At 48.8% G+C, this 17,130-nt stretch overlaps 6 protein-coding genes and 1 non-coding gene across 7 annotated transcripts; 1 reads left to right on the forward strand and 6 right to left on the reverse strand.

The window, feature by feature from the left end:
• Window positions 1-1,300: 1,300 nt before the first annotated feature.
• F9C07_t72 lies at window positions 1,301-1,372 on the reverse strand. Its single transcript has one exon. It is a non-coding gene; the product is annotated as a tRNA-Arg (tRNA).
• A 687-nt stretch (window positions 1,373-2,059) lies between these two features.
• Window positions 2,060-3,493, reverse strand: F9C07_152 (uncharacterized protein; the record flags this gene model as incomplete). The annotated part of the gene is made up of 1 exon (XM_041284404.2): window positions 2,060-3,493. The coding sequence occupies one exon, from the start codon at window positions 3,491-3,493 to the stop codon at window positions 2,060-2,062; it is 1,434 nt and encodes a 477-aa protein (XP_041141691.2).
• A 90-nt stretch (window positions 3,494-3,583) lies between these two features.
• On the reverse strand, window positions 3,584-4,238 carry F9C07_1005389 (uncharacterized protein). Its single transcript, XM_071507328.1, has one exon. The coding sequence runs from the start codon at window positions 4,007-4,009 to the stop codon at window positions 3,674-3,676; it is 336 nt and encodes a 111-aa protein (XP_071365424.1). The 5' UTR covers window positions 4,010-4,238; the 3' UTR covers window positions 3,584-3,673.
• Window positions 4,239-5,224: 986 nt separating this feature from the next.
• Window positions 5,225-9,107, reverse strand: F9C07_2059142 (uncharacterized protein; the record flags this gene model as incomplete). Its single annotated transcript, XM_041289007.2, has 3 exons — window positions 5,225-8,557; window positions 8,612-8,991; window positions 9,080-9,107. The coding sequence occupies 3 exons, from the start codon at window positions 9,105-9,107 to the stop codon at window positions 5,225-5,227; spliced, it is 3,741 nt and encodes a 1,246-aa protein (XP_041141690.2).
• Window positions 9,108-9,569: 462 nt separating this feature from the next.
• On the reverse strand, window positions 9,570-11,131 carry F9C07_154 (mitochondrial 37S ribosomal protein mS29; the record flags this gene model as incomplete). The annotated part of the gene is made up of 2 exons (XM_041289006.1): window positions 9,570-10,441; window positions 10,498-11,131. 2 exons carry the CDS (start codon window positions 11,129-11,131, stop codon window positions 9,570-9,572), a joined length of 1,506 nt encoding a protein of 501 aa, XP_041141689.1.
• Window positions 11,132-11,261: 130 nt separating this feature from the next.
• Window positions 11,262-12,568, forward strand: F9C07_2278637 (putative ribosome biogenesis protein). Its single transcript, XM_041289014.2, has 2 exons — window positions 11,262-11,562; window positions 11,641-12,568. The coding sequence occupies exons 1-2, from the start codon at window positions 11,501-11,503 to the stop codon at window positions 12,239-12,241; spliced, it is 663 nt and encodes a 220-aa protein (XP_041141688.1). The 5' UTR covers window positions 11,262-11,500; the 3' UTR covers window positions 12,242-12,568.
• On the reverse strand, window positions 12,569-16,579 carry F9C07_2278638 (Rho GTPase activator). Its single transcript, XM_041289005.2, has 5 exons — window positions 15,624-16,579; window positions 14,894-15,534; window positions 14,187-14,838; window positions 14,039-14,133; window positions 12,569-13,984 (listed from the first exon to the last, which is right to left on the reverse strand). The coding sequence occupies exons 2-5, from the start codon at window positions 15,420-15,422 to the stop codon at window positions 13,329-13,331; spliced, it is 1,932 nt and encodes a 643-aa protein (XP_041141687.2). The 5' UTR covers window positions 15,423-15,534; window positions 15,624-16,579; the 3' UTR covers window positions 12,569-13,328.
• Between the last annotated feature and the right edge of the window lie 551 nt (window positions 16,580-17,130).

Consider the following 17,130-nt stretch of genomic DNA (forward strand, 5'->3'; position numbering starts at 1 on the left):
ACACTCTCGGCTTACCTCTAAGTGTAGTCGTGGACTAAATAGCGAAGAACCACGAACGTAACCAAGTCAGTCATCGCGTTAGATCCCTGTCACTTCGGCTGGGTTGGTCAGGAAATCGTAGCGTAGAGCTCTTCTAAGCACTTCTGCGTTCCTTACACATTAGGCCTCAAATAGCATTTTAAGCCTTCAAGCCGCAACAATTCTGTGATAGAATTTTGCTAGACTTCGGTCGCCCAGTACGATTCTTGAGCTACTACCAACATCTTCGGGCTCAACAACCGCTTCGACATTCCCCCCTTTAAAGTGCTTATTCCCTTCTTGTCAAGCCTCAATCAGACGCTACCATGTGTTGTCTGTACTTTCTCTTTCGGATCGGGAAATCGGAAGAAGAACGTGGACTGATGGCTGTGTGATCAAACAGTTCCTTTTGTGCGGAGCACTCGGCAGTCAATTGCGACCAGCACTATTGGATATCATCCATGGCAGAAATGAAAGAATAGTCTGGACGGTTAGATTCGTTTAATTAGATCAGTACTGTCTCCAGTGTCACGGCCGTGATTGAAGCTCGGTAGCTCGGCTCTAGGAATTTCCAGTCACGTACCATCTCGAGGCCCCTGGCGAGAAGAGAGTTTTTTATAGTCGCAGAATGTGACAGAGAACCGGTGTTATTATTAGAAGAGGGGGTGGATGGTAGTCTAGTACCGTTCTTCCTCGTTCTCAGGGGATAGTCCATGGCACCGGCGAAGGGCATTACGAGGTTCGCATCCATCATGACGGTATTCGACGGGTTGAACTCAGCTATAATGTTCTTGGTGATAGGATCGTCGACAGCATCATCCTAGTGGCTTGTTAAGTCTACCAGGAAGATCGTGGTTTGGAACGTAGTTGGAGCCATCGAGGCCATGAGCACTGTAGAGGTTGCAGACCTCGAGGGTTGGTCATCTTAAAAGGAGGAAAAGGTCAGCTACCCAGCTATTGCTTAGGCTATGGTATATTGATCGATACTGTAGCATCGTACTTCAAACTTAACTTGCTTTCCATGGCTGTGGTGCTCTGGGAAGGGGTTTTGAAAGCATCAATGAGAAGCATCGCCTCATGGATATATATCTCCGCAAGGCGAGCAAGCCACGCATGGTCAAAACAGGGTGAGTAAATTGAGTCTAGGTAGTGCTAGCACGCTTTAGAGCATCGAGTATGGGAATAGACTATTTGGCTAAAAAGTTTGACAAAAATCAGTAATTGGGAAAGAAAAAAAAAAGTAGATCAAAAACCAAGATCTCGAGGAAAAAGAGAAAAAGGATGACCGACGCAGGGGTCGAACCTGCAATCTCTTGATTCGTAGTCAAGCGCCTTGCCATTGGGCCAGCCGGCCAATTGTTGAAGAACTGTACTTATATTTGACAATATAAGCCGTTTTGAGCCAACCAGGAACGTCTACGAATCAACCATACCAGAACTACATACTAGTGTGCGGGGACTGGTATGCACGATCGCCATGAACTGTTGATGGCATGCAGTTGTGGATTCCACGTTTTCCTCAATGTGGAGCTCTCTTATGCAATGCCATCTTAACTCAATTCATTTCATACTCGTTGCCCTTCGCCACATTGAAACCCATTGAACAGTATAATGACAGAAATGATGCAATTTGCGAAGCTAGAACAACTAGGTGACGCGTGAACCAAAGGTACACCTCGCTCACCATTGCCCTGCTGGGAATGCAGTGACCATGGTATTGGAACAATCCGGTACCGAGCTGTCGGGACTGGAGAATGAAGGACGTCGTAGTAATAGAGTTGGGTGCATTCCAGAGAGCCAGATAAAGTTCTTGAGAAACCATGGCGCCAACCCGGGTCTTGTGTCACCAGGATTTCGTGAAAGCGGGGAAAGTACATAGTGGCAAGTGCTTGTAATTGCTTTAGTGGAATGTGAGGTAGTGCAAAACTGATGGCAATACCAGGCCAGCTGGTATTTGGCCGAGCCATGATTCGTTGGTCTAAGCGGAAGCTATGGAATACAGGGTATCGAACAAAACATGAATGTACAGCACCGCCAAACATCAGCGAGTCCTTTTGCTCTGCCCGTGTCCCCCAGAACTAGCCGTCGCTGGCCGTTTTTGACCCGAGCCAGCAGAATTGGATTCAGCTCGACGGACCAGCGCATTCAACTTCAGTATGTATGCCTTTGGGGCGCGGTTCACTTCATTTTTCTGAAGAATTGCTCGCAGTCTCTCCTTGAATTGGTGAAGATCTGAGCCTGCTAACTGCTCGAGGGCATCCAAGATGAAGCACTCCCCTGTTTCCTCCGTCTTCCCGATAAGCTGATGGTATAAATTACGTTGATCCTCGTCCTCCCCACCGAAGGTCACTCCACCCCAGTGGTTCCCATCGAGCGCGTCCTTATTCCGGTTGCAGATGTCCTCCAGAAGCGTCACCAGGGCTTTAGCGGCTCCTTCGAAACCATGTGGTGCTCGCGTAGCAATGTTCGCTTGAATGCGATTGACATTATGTTGCAATTCTCCGATCACGCTGTTGACGTCCGCGTTTGATCCTTCCGGACGCTGTCCCGTTTGGCAGTAGCGATCGAAATCTGCCAATAACTTCCGCGATTTTTCCTGTACTTTATCAAAATAGATCGCCGCACAGGCCCCGGGTGGCATGGCTTTGCACAGGCTAAAGTACACCATGTCATCGTGTACCGCAAGCCGAAACATGGTGGCCTCAAAGTCTCCTTGCACCACACACTGTTCTGGAGTGCGCGATTGGCCATCGTCATCTATAAGATCGAGGCGAAAATCCTCAGGGAGTACGGCTGTGTCGAAGGCAGACATAAGGTCTCTCACTTTCTGCGGACGGCTCATGCCGCCCTCCACTTCTGAACGGACATATTGCCAGCTCAATTGCTCCGCAACTGTTTCGAGTTTGTCATCAAGGAGTCGTTCGATGCGGGTGAAGACTGGAGGGTGACCATCGCTCGATAACGGCACATCATAATCGGGAATTTGAGGGATAAGACAGCCATGAAGCTGGTCGACAAGCCACTTCTCGGAGGTTAGCAGAGATTGACGATTGCGGTAGATCGTGCTAGAACTCACGAAAACGTGCGGACAGGCAATCCCAGGCAGGCCCATGAACGTCGAGCAGGTGCACGTATAACCACCTGAGCCGATATGAACTTGTGGCCGCTCTGAAAACTGGAAATCAAACCCTGTCTTAGTTCTACGGCAGCCGATCACATCGAATCGACTCGTCAAACCCACAAGGGCTCTCGCTTCGGACTCGGGATCCAGTTTTGTAAGATCATAGGTGATGCCAGATTTTCCTTGTAGAGTAGAGAATTCAGGCAACTCCCCTCCAACCTCACTCTCGTCACTCCCTGTTTCCATGAGTGCACTGTCATCATCGGGATGCGGTGTTCCTTCGGGCTGAGTTGGCCTTTGTGGCATTTTGTCGTCGATAGACAGGCCGCGGAATTGTCTTGTAGGGGCGGACATGGAAAACAGATATATGCAAACGATCTAACCTTGGATTTGAGCTCGCAAAAAGGGTGTTTGTAATCTTGGTATCAGATGAACCCAACGGCCAACCGGTATTTATAGTTTGCCGCGAACCACGGGTGAGTGCGGGTACATTTCGACCAAGAGAACCCCCAGCACGCCGTAGTCAAGCAGGTGTCACAGCAAGAAATAGCATCCTTTCGGCTGATCTGCTATTTCTGGTGTAGGCTGCCATTCACTCGCCTTCGCCGCACGACGAAATCGAAAGAGTAGCAATCTGTGAAAACCCGAGAATACAGTCCTTAGGTTGAAAAGTAGTTTCCGATGGCTCGCGCGTGCAGTGTTACACCATGGTGCCCTATGAAAAGCTATGGAAAGGGGCCTAAACTGGAAGGGGGAAGACCATGGCAGCTGGGCACAGGCGGCGTAGTACCTCGAGCCACCGACGGAGGGCAAAGATCGTGATAACAGGGTTAGGAGATGCTGAATCACAAGACCGTTAAGTTGAACCATACAAAAACGGACAAGATTTTGTGCACCCGGTAGCCAATTACGGAACTCAACCGAGCCGGCGAGGTCCCGAGCACGGAGGTGTTCTTAACTTAACGCCCAGTAAGGTGGATGCACCGATATCTGGGAGGGTACCGCTAGTATAAAGTTCTTTTCTTGTTGCGGCACAGGCATTGGCAGCTGGAACTGGGCGAGATGTATCGACGCCCCCAATTTAGTGGGAGCCGGCAAGCCCTTACGTTTTACGTTCACGGATCCCGTAGTGGATGATGCTGATCACTAGGCCTTGAAAGTGATAGTATGGCACATCTACCTGCGCCGCAAAGGGTGGTTGACATGTCCAGGCGACAGGTAAAGTCGTCTGACAAGGAAAACCGTTTATGGACCAAGAGACTCTCTGACGAAGGCTGTCCTGAAAACCTCATAGACTATGAGGCTGCACTTGGGCCACATTTAGAGTTTATCCCTGGTGGTTGGGAGAATAATAATATGATTTCAAGGCTTGAGCGGCGTAGGTCCTGTGCCACCTAGGCGCGTATTTATACGAGACTTGCTGTGGCACGGCAGTGGCCGTTATCGCCATAATGTACGGAGGAATTAACTGCGCAAAATGTATCAGCCGCAGCCCTCTCTCGAGAGTAAGGAGTACCTTTAACTTGAACAGCCCAGTACTGATTACGTGCTTTGCTCCAGATGCTTGAGTCTGCGCCAGCACTCGCTTTTCCTGTGGTTCATCCGCCGACTTCTGTTGGTAAGAATTAAGCCACTCCGTATGACTGGCTCCTGATGGATCTGTTTGAACCTTTTTATCTGTCCTATTTACTTCCTCTTCTCTTCTTATCGTGAAATGCATCTAAGCGGAGGAGAGAAAATTGAGAAGTATATATTATATTCCACATTGCTCCCGTTGAACTCCGAAGTCATGGAGAGAGATGGGCGGTCTCAGCCACCAGCAGTGTCTTCAGTCCCATGACCAGCCTCCAACACAAGGACTCTAGTCTAGAAAACAATCCAATAAAAGGTGCACAATTCTGCATGTTACTGTCCACCTTGACTAATAAACTGAAAGATTCTAGTATGAGTTGGTATCAACAAATACTGCGCTCGAAAGAAGAGCTTCGCGTGCAATTTTGATTTCGATGTGTCAGAAAAGAGGGAAATAGTTACATCGTGAAAATTATTATATTTACTATAAAAGATAACAGTCCCTAAAAATACCTAATTCGGCGGTTGTGGAGTATTCCTTGCGGCATTTCTCTTCTTTGCATTCTCGAGAGCCTTGCGAAGCCGCTCCTGATGTTCCTGATCCTCATCGGTTTTTTTGGGACCAGCGCTAGCCGTAGGGCGAGGACCAGGGAAAAGAACGTCAATAGGGTGGCCTACAGGGGCAGATTCTGATGGGCGGTTCGGCTTGGTGATGGGAGCTTTGCCTAAGGATTTGAGGAGGTTGTTGATGGTGGCGGTAATATCGGCGGGTGCAGCGCGGACACTGTCCAATTTGGATTTAAGATCTGCCTGGATTTTGGCATCCTCTTTCTTTTTGTCGTCCTCGAGTCGTCCGAATACATCGTCATCTGCGTTAGAATAACGTGCTTCGGCAACAGAAACGCCGTAATCGGCATCGTTGAGAGCTGAATCTGCGATGCCGAAATTGTGCAGGATTGATTCGGAATCCTGACGTAGAGAGTCTACTAGGTTATACACAGATCTCAAGATATGTTCGATCTCAGAGTCGGGTAAGTTAGATGAACGAATGGTTGCGGCATCGATCTTCGACAATTTCGCAGAAACATCGTCGAGAAGACTCTGGTTCTCTCCCAGCCCGTGCATGATCGCATCGTCGAATGAATCCATTAACCTGTTCGCCCTCTCATCCCGGTCTTTCGCCGCTTCTAAAATATTTCGCTTCTCCATCTCATCAAACTCCCGATCCAGTTGCTTGAGGGCTACTGAATCTCCCATGAAAACTAGAGGCCGTCTTTCGGTTTTCTTTCGTCGATGTTCACGGTCCAGAGCTATTTCTAGACGTTTCTGGTAGCGAGCCTCAAGCTTTTGGTAGATCCCATTCACTGTTTTCATCGTGTGAGACAAATTGTATTTGTCTGTCACTGAGTTCTTGATCTTGTTGTTCTCATGATCAAGCTGGCCAAGCGCCGAGTCATACTGTGTTTGGAGTGCAGAAATCTCTTTCTGCAAGCGTTCATCCAGCGGATTGAACACCTTTGCAATGTAGTCGTCCAGTTCTTGTCTTTCTTCGTCTAGTTGAGCACGGGCTTCCGTTTGGCGGAATTCTTCCTCAAGGACATTAATGTCTGCATATCCTATCTCTCTTCCGTTAAACAACGCATCAATGCGTTTCTCGGACTCCTCTTGACGATGCATGCGCTGCTTGTCTACTTTTTCTCTGCGAGATTTGTTCGCAGTCTCCCAGGATTTAACCGCCTCCTTTATATAATCAAAGTCTGTTGAATACTTCTCTAAGTTCTTTCGTGTTGTAATGTGCCATGAGCTTTCTGATTGCTTAGCCAGGGGTGACGATACCATGGAGCGCAGATCATCAACTGGGCCACTAGGCCTTCCTTTCCTGAGTGACATTGGTAAAGGAGGGGGAGGAGACGACTTCCTACGGGATGCCTTGCGGTAAGCAACGCTTTTCTCCCTGATTAGTCCAATGAAAGTTTCGTCGTCATTTCCTGCAAGAGGGGCCGTAGAGTGGGAATCTTCTTGAAATCCTGAGTGCGGGGCGTTCGACATCACCCGCCCACTTTCCGCTGAGGCTTGTCGTAAGGCCGAGTAGGCCTGGTATGCAGGGCGATCAATTACAAGGTGATCGGAGCCCCGTTGAGGGCCTTCGGTGTATCGAAATGGTGTGTATATAGGTTGTGGGGGGTTAGTTGTTAAAGGAGACAACTCCTGCTTATCAAGCATAGAAGGTGGTACCGACGTAGCCCTCAAGGGTTGGGACTGATTTTGATGCCCTAAGCTATGTCCTTTCCCTGGCGGTTGAGAAGCAGGTCTTTGAAGACCAAGAGTACTAGGCGTTTCAACCCTGGGAATGATAGGACGGCCTCCTGGGCTATACTTTCCGTCTTCAAGGTCTTCCGAAGCGTCGGCTGACTCGTTGCCCTCCTCTGATTCAACCGGTATTAAGCCTGACTCGACTGGAGGGGAAGCCTTACCAGACTTCTGGCTTGACTCCTCCGAAGCTGGTGTCGGCTTTTGACTGGGAGCTTCTTCATTTTTGGGTTCATGCTCAATGTTGTACAAGATCTCACGTAGTTTAGTTTCCTTGGACATGAAAGCTGTAAATATCTTGAAGCGCTCCATATCAGAATCAGCAACTGCCTCCTTTCGTAACATAGCCACGTAGCGTTCCAATGAAGACTTGGACCAAGGATCTAAGTCTTCATAGGGATCTAACGGCTTGAGTTGTGGAGATAATGCGTCCACCTTGGCACTGGTTTCGTTAGGGGTGTTGCTTGAGGGGGGAGTATTTGGGCCCGACTGAACTTCTTTACGCGGTACACTGGAATCCTGTTTTACTTTGGGGATCTCAAGCGGGCTGAGCTTCTGCATTGGTGTTGGGCTATCCGTTCGAGAACTGATACTTTGACCAGCTTGGGTGATTGAGGGTTGAAGGTCCGTAGTAACGGGCCGATTCCAGGCTTCAATGACACCATCAATGCTCTCAGACGTCCCAGTGGTAGAGGCAGTACTGTACGTCGACCCAGAAGTATCCGTTCTGATTGGGCGAGGCGGATCTTGAATGCCCTGTGTTGCGCTGGAACTGCTTAAGAAAGGCTGCGCTGCCGTGGTATCTTGGGTATGAACAGGCTGACTTATAGGGGACACATCCGCAGGCGGCGTAGATATCACAGTCTGACTGCCTGAAGTTGCAGTGGGAATTGGTGCAGGGTATCGTGGTGTTGGCTCCGATGTAGCACTTGAATGAGTGCCGTTGCCATGTTTAACCCCAAAAGCCTCCACATCATCAACGTCTCCTGGAGTAGGTGTCAAATGCTCCCAGTCAGAAGGACCACCAGAGCCCAATACAGCGGTGTTTGTGGGAAGAGCATTGTGGCTGGTCTTAGGAGGGACTGGGGGAGCGGTCACAGGTAGGCCAGCTCCACATGGTACGGGATTTGCAGCGGTCAGTGGGACTTGCCCCGATAATGTTGGTTGTGGTGATGAGGCGTTAGAAGAAGAGAGAGAGGCATGCTGTTGGGCGCTACTGTTTTGCGAACTATGAGACTCTCCAGAAGGAAGGACCGAATACGGCGGAGGCGACAACTGCTGCGATGGTTGACTACCTTGCTGTGGTATTGAGCTTTGGTACCCAGGAGGTACTGGAGGTGGCGGAGGTGGAGATAGAGGGCTAACCACAGGGGCCTGAGATACATGCGGAGCATTCGTCGTCCATTGTGGTTGATATTCTGCAGCTGAAGTTGGAGGCCCATATGTTGGATTGACTTGTAAAGGCTTATTGTCCAACGGGCTCACTATCGGAGACTGTGCACTAGAAGAATGGGCAGGAGTACTCGGGGGCCGAGGCTATAAGATACCGTCAGTACGGTAATGGCTTGGTACACTGGAGTTGAGATTTACAGGAAGCGGCGGAGGCGCGTAGATAGGATATTGCTGCCTGTTGTACTTTACACCCCAAGCGCTAGTATCCATGCCGGCTGAGCCAGGGGCTGGCGAGGCACTTGCGCCAGAGCCAGGCGCGGGACCAGATATAGAGCCATATGTGCTCGGATTATAAGAAGATGCCGATAGTGGAGGATGAGGAGGTGGTGGAGGAGGAGGCGGCGGAGTAGGCCCAGGTGTAGGCTTCCGTGAGGGCCGCTGTTGCGCAGTCGATGGAACCCGCCATTCTGGTACTGGAGGACCCGAATTTTGTTGGCCAGAAGAACTAGACTGAGGATGCGACCCGTACATATCTAAAATAATATACGAGTGAGCTGTTGTGCGGCTTGTAGAGGACACTTCCAACTTACTGAAGTGAAGCAGGAACGCGGGGTTTGAGCGTCAGGGGAGTACGAGTCCCGAGTGGTGATGAACTGATCTGCTGACCTGTCGCTGACTTGGACCAACAACACATCTCTTACATGAAGAGTCGTGTTGCTGTGAGGTTAAATTAAGTATAGAGAAAAGAGCAGCAGGGGAAGAGAAGAAGGCTGTGCCTAGGTGATTAATCGAACAGTTTATTTTAGGTATCATTTGATCTCCGACTGCGCCTGACGCTATCTCCGGGGTTCCCCACCGGTTTATGTTTAGGCAAACTATTGTTTGTTATTCAGTGTTTAATATGACAGTCCCCTTTTCTGGATCTGCCCGCATACTTGAACTGGGAGAGACGTGAGATATATATTTTCAAATTCCATTATATGCATACAAAAACGCAAAACCCAGTATAACTAGTAAAATACATATAATTTAACAGGAAAGCCGAGTCCATCCAATAGCGCTGCATGTGGAAAGGATACGGCGGGATAAAGGGTACACGTGAGACAGCATAACGGGAATCTAGAAGATGCTTGAAAGGAGAGAAGCAATTCCATATCTAATCGGTCACTCTCAGTCGTCTTCCCAACTTCTCTAATTCACCAATCACACCACCACCGGCCAAGCTCCACTTCTCACCAACCCATTCGTCGTTGATCTTCTCCCGCAGAAGGCCACTGCGAGCAAAGTATTCCATGAAGCCCCGAGCTTCGTCCCGGGTGAGGCCACCAAGTGTCTGGAGCTCTAGCATGCCTTCTTTGGCGACAGTTGGCTTCGAAGAGTCAAAGGCATCAATAACACGCTTGTCAGCTCCGCTGTATGGATCTGCTTGAGGAAATTCAGGTGCCGAAGCATTCAGGCCAGCCTGGCGAGCAGCGATTTGCTTGAGTGCAACCTCGAAACTGTAGATCGTTGGGTTATTGGAAGCGGAAGTGGAGTAGAGCAAGAGACCACCATTTGGAAGGGCAGGCTTTCCGGTACCAGGCTTCAATAGCCCGAGGAAGTGCCGCACGAACACAAGGTCGTGAGCATGGATGGGTTCAAATTCGACAGAGCGGTATTCGCTGTTCTTCATCCAATGGGCGAGGCCGTCAACAGTTACAAGCATAGGCGGCCGAGGCTTGAAGTTCTTGTCAAATCCAGAAGCAGCGGAGGTTGCAGTAAGCTCAGCCCACAATGCTTGGAAGACGGTCCAGGCAATGGCGGGGTCCTGGATTCCAAGTTTGGCAAGCTCCTCTAGAGTCATTCCAGCTTTAACGGAAGACTTGAGGGCAGCATGCTCCCGGGAGACGTGTAGGGTCTTCAAAACCTGCTCATTGGCGACCACTGTGCGAGACAACAATGTAGCAGTCGCCTCATTCTGAACATACAGGTTTGGGGTTTCATCAGAGAGAGGAGCGTAACCAGTATGCGCAATCACTAGATCCTGGGCTAAAGGACATGTTAGGAAGACTAGAAGGAGACGCATATAGATGATATCTACTTACGCTCTGGAACAGTAAACACAACCCACTGCTTGGTGAAAGCCATGGCCATAGCTTGCAGCAAGTGAACAGTTTTTCCTGACCCTCTGACACCAGTGACGATCTTCTTGACAGACCTTCCCTTGTCTTGACCCTCATTAGAGATAGAGTCAATCAGTCTGCCCAATTCCAGTGTCTCCCGTCTCACCACTGTGCCAGGCCGGCGGAATATCGACCAGCCCTGTTTAGGCTTGAAAGCCTCAACCGCCCTCAGCTGAGTGAGCATCGGTACAGGAAGGCCGAGAATAGATCCCCGGAGGCGCGCATCGACCATAGTCTCTGATGTGAAGTCCTGCATACCCTCGACTTCAAGGGCGTTGGGATTGCTGAGAACGATACGTTTCCGCAGCGCTTTCCGCTCTCCGACAGGAGGTGGACGCGCCCTTTCAACCGGCTTCTTCTTCTTCATTCTGGCGGATTTGGCCTGACGATACTTGGGAGGGCCATCCAAGCTGTTTTTCTTCTTTGTTGGCAATGCATAACGCACCGTCGATGTGTGGAATGCTGCTGCTCTTGGTGCTGCTACCGTCGGAGGTAAAACGGCTCGAGGTGTCGGACGAAGCCGCGTCAGGCAGCCCCAGCAAAAGGAGGAAACCATTGTGTTGCAACACACTGGCTCAGCGGCCAGTGGTACGACGATCAATGGAAACTGCTGTAGGATAAAGGAAGGGGAGGCCGCGTTGATTGTTGCTCAAGCGTATGAACTGGATTGAAATTCGGAGCACAATTTGGAACTTCAACTAAGATTCCTCAGATTACCTATTCGAGTTTAGTGTAGTTGCCGCAAGCCCAACTCCGAAGGCGGTCTGTCAATATTGTGCTCATCTTAAAGCGGCTCCCCAAAATTTATCAACCAACTTTTTTTTCCGCTTCAGTTTTCCTAGCGGCTAGTCAATCTTACAAACCTGTCGTACTTTTTTCTAGTGCATATAATACCTCACTGGATTCAACTGAGGTGCGCCTGACAATGTCGGAAACCGCAACAACGACAGCTGCCTCCGCGGCATCGAAATCAAAGCCCGAGAGATTGTGAGTTGCTATCTATAGTAGTCGGTCGATGTATAGATCGTATGTACGAGGTATACTAATTGCAATGGCAATTTGCAGGCCCATTACAGTCTCCAAACCTACTCCATACACTTTTGATCTCGGCCATCTCCTCGCGAATGACCCCAACCCTCTTGAAATCTCTCGGTCCGAACCAGTAAATGTCTCTCTGAAGGCCACCGCCCGCGATGGTGTGCAGTCTCTCCTCAACCAACTTCTCACTACTTGTCCTATTACCTCCTCACAACAAGGTGTGCTCCTGACGCTTCCTGCTCCCACAACTGTTCTTCCCAGACATAAGCCCCTGCCGACACCCAAGCCACCCACCAAGTGGGAACTTTTCGCGCGCAAGAAGGGCATTGGCAGATTCAGTGGCAAGGCTGGTGCTGGACTTGCTGAGAAGGAGCGCCGGAAGAAGCTGGTCTATGATGAAGAGAAGGGCGAGTGGGTTCCTCGTTGGGGTTATAAGGGAAAGAATAAGTCGGATGAGGATTGGTTGGTTGAAGTAAATGAGAAGGATTGGAAGAAAGAGGAGGAAGCTGCGGCTAAGGGAAGCTCGATTCGTGGGATGTCGCGGGCTGAGCGTAAGGAGAGGATACGACGAAACGAAAGGAAGATGAGGAACAATGAACGGAAATCCAGGAAGTCGGGTGGTGGTTAAGAGATGAGTTGTGCAACTTGCTAATCAAGGCTCTTCCGTTGGGCTTTGACCAAATTCCTCAACTCTTTATTTGTCTGGAATACTGGGCTTATCAGGCGTTTGGATTGGAGTCGCCGGTCTTTGATGTCTCATGTTGCCTGAATGGATTGCTGCCATTTGGGCTCAAAAAGTAAAGCAGCTGTGTCGGATTTTCAACACTTTTTATTCTTTGTCCTTGCCTAGTGCCCGAGAACAACTCATGTATATTCTGCTAGCATATTTCTGCGGCTCTATACCTAGAACCTCATTCTTGTAACGCAATAGGAAGCATTTGCTATTTCATCAGATTCTCTCAGTGTGACGTATGGTTTAATCATTGATCTATGTTACAAAGTATGTACCAGCATAGCACTCCAGAAACATGCAGTTAAGAATGAACCATAAGGGTAAGGTACCAAACAAGCTCCTATGTGGGGAATCAACGAATGTATAAAAACGTCAAGAGCAAAAAATACATCCATGCGGATTTGTAGCTGCCTGGGGCAAATACACGCCAAAAGCTACGCAATGATAGAACGAGAAAAGGGAGACAACCAATAAAAAAAAAATAAATAAAAGTAATGGAAAAATAACATAAAAAAAATTTGGAGGACAACATGATCAGATGATAGAAAGAACAATCCGAATTTGTACAAGCCAAACAAGAGATAGGGTAGAGTTTGATAATCAAAGGACTCCGGAGGCGCCAGACATGCACACTGATATAAGAAAGGGGCGAAAATGGCTAGAAGCAAACAGACATAAATGAAGCAAAACAGTCCGGAAGATTGATTAAAGTAAGATAGAAAAAGATTGCGAAGATTCAGGTTCGGAGTAAGGAGAATAACGCTTGCAGTGCGGATCCAGTCCGAGACTTTGAAGTGGCAATTCTCAGGTCTCAAGTCTAAAACAAACTGAGAGATGCGCGGGCCAGCCTGGTCGAAGAGCTCAAATGTGCAATGCCGGATTGTATGTGCGCCAACCGTTTAGAAAATATAGAAGGCTCATATCGACGGAATGAAGGGCTCAACCCATCAAAACTGAACGGTGGTTTTCGACTGGGGCGTTCTCATATCTGAATAGGAGACAGCGGAGGCCCTAGTTCAGGAAGCTGGGAAATACTCCTAGTATGTGCAGTCTCAATGTTGTTGGGCCTGTTCTTGCGGGCTTTAGCTGTCTCAGGACGAGAAGGCTGCTCTTGAATGGAAGGCTGGCTACTACCAGATGAAGATATAGCTCTCTCTTCCAAACTCGTGGGTTGTGGAAAACTCGCACCAGTATCCTGTTTTGTATGCGCTAATCTTTCTTTTTCGTCCATTCCCTTTTCGATCTCAAGATATTCCTTCTCTGTCCAGCAGCCCTGCCAACAGTTTTTCCAATCACAGACAAGAAAGTTAAAACAGAAGGCATCTATCTTCATGCAAGGTTGGAAGCAGATGCAGAGATTGGGGTAGCTCATCTTGTTTTGATCAACATAGGAATGCAGAAGATTCAAGTGACATGTGATGGCGAAGAGAAGGTAGTAATGATATGGGGGTAGCTTTGAAAGCTCATCTTTGAGCATCTGTGGAGCAGTGGTTGCGCCCTCACATTTCTCGGCGATCATGGCTTGTGTTTCTTTGGGGAAAAGCTCATCGGGTAATTCTCTCAGCCAAGCTTTGAACATGGAACCAATTGTATTGATGTCATAGAGGTCCGATACATCGAAGAGGTTGATGTCAAGCTCTGGATGAATGTTAAAAGACGCTTAGTTCGCAGAGATCTACCCAGTTGACTTACCAGTATCAAAGCGCCGTTGCCAATGTTTGACTTCTTTTCCGCTACCCGGAACACGGTAAAGTCCTTCCTCCTCACAGCCCTTAAAATTGAGGTAGCTGATGTAACGTCAGTAACTTACCCATCCGAACGGGATTGCGTGCAAACTTACTCAATGCAACGATACGGCAAAGCTGGCATCCAAAACTCAGTCTTGTCCTTACAATCCTCAAGCCGCTTCGCGATACGAGTTCGACGGGCTTGTTCAATAAGCGGCAAATTGATCACGGAGCAGACATAGTTGTCATCATTAATGAGTTCCCGCTCATTAGTACTGCCACTCCGGGTGATCTTCCCAAAAAATCCCTTGCCTGCCTTGCCAATTCGATCCGCAGCACCACTCGAGGACTGCTTGATATTATTGAACAGCGCTGCCGAGGCGCCTGATACTTGACTCAGGGAAGCGGAAGGTACCATCGACCCGCCATATCTATCCTTCCGTATCGAGCCGCTGTTGACGTCCGTAAGACGGTCGATTGTATGACTGCGGACGTGAGGGTTCCCTGTGGGCTTGACTTCTGCTGCTTTCGGGGGTGTTTGCGCCTCCCTCTTGGCGCTTTCTTCAAGTCTCATAAGGCTGGTTGACGGACGCCTATGTGCAATCCTGTTCACGGAGGAGTCGTCCAATCTGATTGATCGAGAGCGAGAAAGGAGATTGGCAAAGCGCGGTTTGCTCTTTTTTAGAGTATGACCAGACTCAGACTCCGTCCCAACTCGTTTGATTTCCGCTTGTTGCGTGTGTCTGTCGTCGGAAGAAGGACTGTCTAGAAGGTGTGTCAGTAGGTTTCAACGGAGCGACAGACATGACTGTGTACGTACTGTTCTCTTGTTGCGCCGCACGTTCAATGGCACCGGGAAGGTCCGGAGTTGACTCGTACAGCTTTGATGATATTTGTGTTCTGCGATCTCTAGAACTGCCACGGCTTCTAGGCTTGTCGCCCGAATTTCCCGAACTGTCCGACCTCTGAGCCCTGTGAGAAACCTTTGGCGCCTTTAAATTCGCAAAGAACGAACGCGAAGGGTCACGACTATGCTTGGGGGAATCTCGTGGCGAGGGAGGGTACTGAGGAATGGCCGTGACGCCTTGAGTAGGTGATTCTGCGGTGAGGCCGGGGGAGACTGGTAGGATTGGGCTATTTGCTTTGCTATTCGATTCTTGTGTGACAGAGCGGATTGTGGTGCCCTTGAAGAACGTTGAACTTGAGGAAGATTTGGGTGATCGCGGCGTCAGGGGACTGGGTCCATCTGAGCTTGCACCAGGTGTATGTGGGGACGTAGTCTTTGCGCTTATTTGGAGAGTGGAAGGGCTGAGATCTAAATTCGGAATACAGGACTGTCTAGACGGCATCTTAGACGTTGATCGCGGGTCAGATAGCGGCGTGGACAAATTGTCAGGGGGAGCCGGCAAAAGCGATACACCAAGCGCTAACTGGATGCTGAAGGTACAAAAAAAGATTGACCTATTACTCACAAAATCATATGTTAGCACGGAATGCACGTAAGTTTCTAGTTAATCGGGGGTATTTTTGGGATGCTGAAACAGACTAACCGAGAGACCCCAGATTCTAGAACCTACCCTTGTTCTAAAAAAGTTGGCTCTTCCTAAATCTTTAGGGCGAGAATATCCTAAATTTATCCCTTCTTTCAGGAGGAGGTGATGCCCCATGTATTCTTGGAGTATATCGAGAGAGATCGCACGGTAAATACACCGACTGCAACGGGACCAGCCTTGCCAATAAGTTTCCTAAATGTCGGTGTCGAAAACGCTGTCAAAGCAAACAATGATCGTACGTGGAACAGGAGAATATCTCAGAGCGACCGCGTCTAAGAAATAGTTGCATGGTCGTTAGCGATCCAGGCCAGAAACAAAGATGGCTTTGCATTAAAGAGATAGGAAGAAAGAGTGGCGTGCAGCAATTAACGGTAAGGAGCGTCGATAAAGAAGGGGAAGGGGGGGCTATGAATGCATGAAGCCATCACGAAGGCTGACATTGTCATGGTTTACCCCTTGGTATGCGTCAAGAAGAAGGGAGAGAGCGAGAGTCTCGAGGTGATTTTATCATGTGTTTATAGGAGAGAACAGTCGATTGAGTTCATGACCATCCTACCATCAGGAGCAGATGAAGGTATCTTAACACCTTAAAACATACCAGAATGCGCAGCCCCTCATATTAGGAATTGGACCTTCTTGATTGAATTTCTTTGTCAATCCACACCCGTCTCTTGCCCAGCGGTACTCTTTGTAAATTCCTTGGTCGCAGATGAACTCAGTACTGCTGTCCTGAATTTTTTTTTTTTCCCTTGGTTTTATTTTTTTTTTACCCTTGGGCTGCGGAGCGGCGTTCAGAGGGCGGTCGGTAAAGAGAGGAGCGACTAGCGTGCTATCGTGGAATTGTTAAAAGTGAGGACAGAAGGCCACCAAAAAATAAAAATAAAAATAAAAAGAGGAAAAGGAATTTAACACTGAAGAGAGATCGAGATGAATAGAAAAGAGAGAATAGTAAGTGATTTCTTAATTATGGAAATTCCAAGGAGATTGGTTGTATGGATTTGGTCGTCAAAAGCCTTGACACCAGAGAGTGATTCTCGCACGGTTCTGTAAGTGCTCAGACTCGACGACACATTCCTTGACAGCGTTATGCAAGCGCGGCAGTGTGTCAGGCTAAGAAGCCTCCGTTCTTTAAGGGGCGAACTGATAGTGGAGCTGGCGTTGTGCAAGGCTCCAGAAATTGCTACTGCGTGGCTTTTTGGAGCGCTATGGAAAAGCCTATTTGTATCTAGTGCACCGATGGGATTTCCGTGAGAGACGCGGCAGAAGATATGTACGGAGTCCTCAAGTGTCCTATACAGTAGATCCCTTCCTCCTCTCGTCTTAATTTTTTCATATTTCTGAGTTTACGATATACCCTAGGCCTGGCTAGTGTTGGAAAGTAACCGTATGAGCCAAATCAAGAGGACGGGGGCAAAAATTAGAAATAGATAAAATAAAAGGAAGAGAGAGAATTGGCTTCTTGTGTGGAGGGTGACGTTTGGTCTAACCCACCGACCGATGATCG

The sequence above is a fragment of the Aspergillus flavus genome, chromosome 1 (genome assembly GCF_009017415.1).
Source record: "Aspergillus flavus chromosome 1, complete sequence".
Taxonomy (NCBI): domain Eukaryota; kingdom Fungi; phylum Ascomycota; class Eurotiomycetes; order Eurotiales; family Aspergillaceae; genus Aspergillus; species Aspergillus flavus.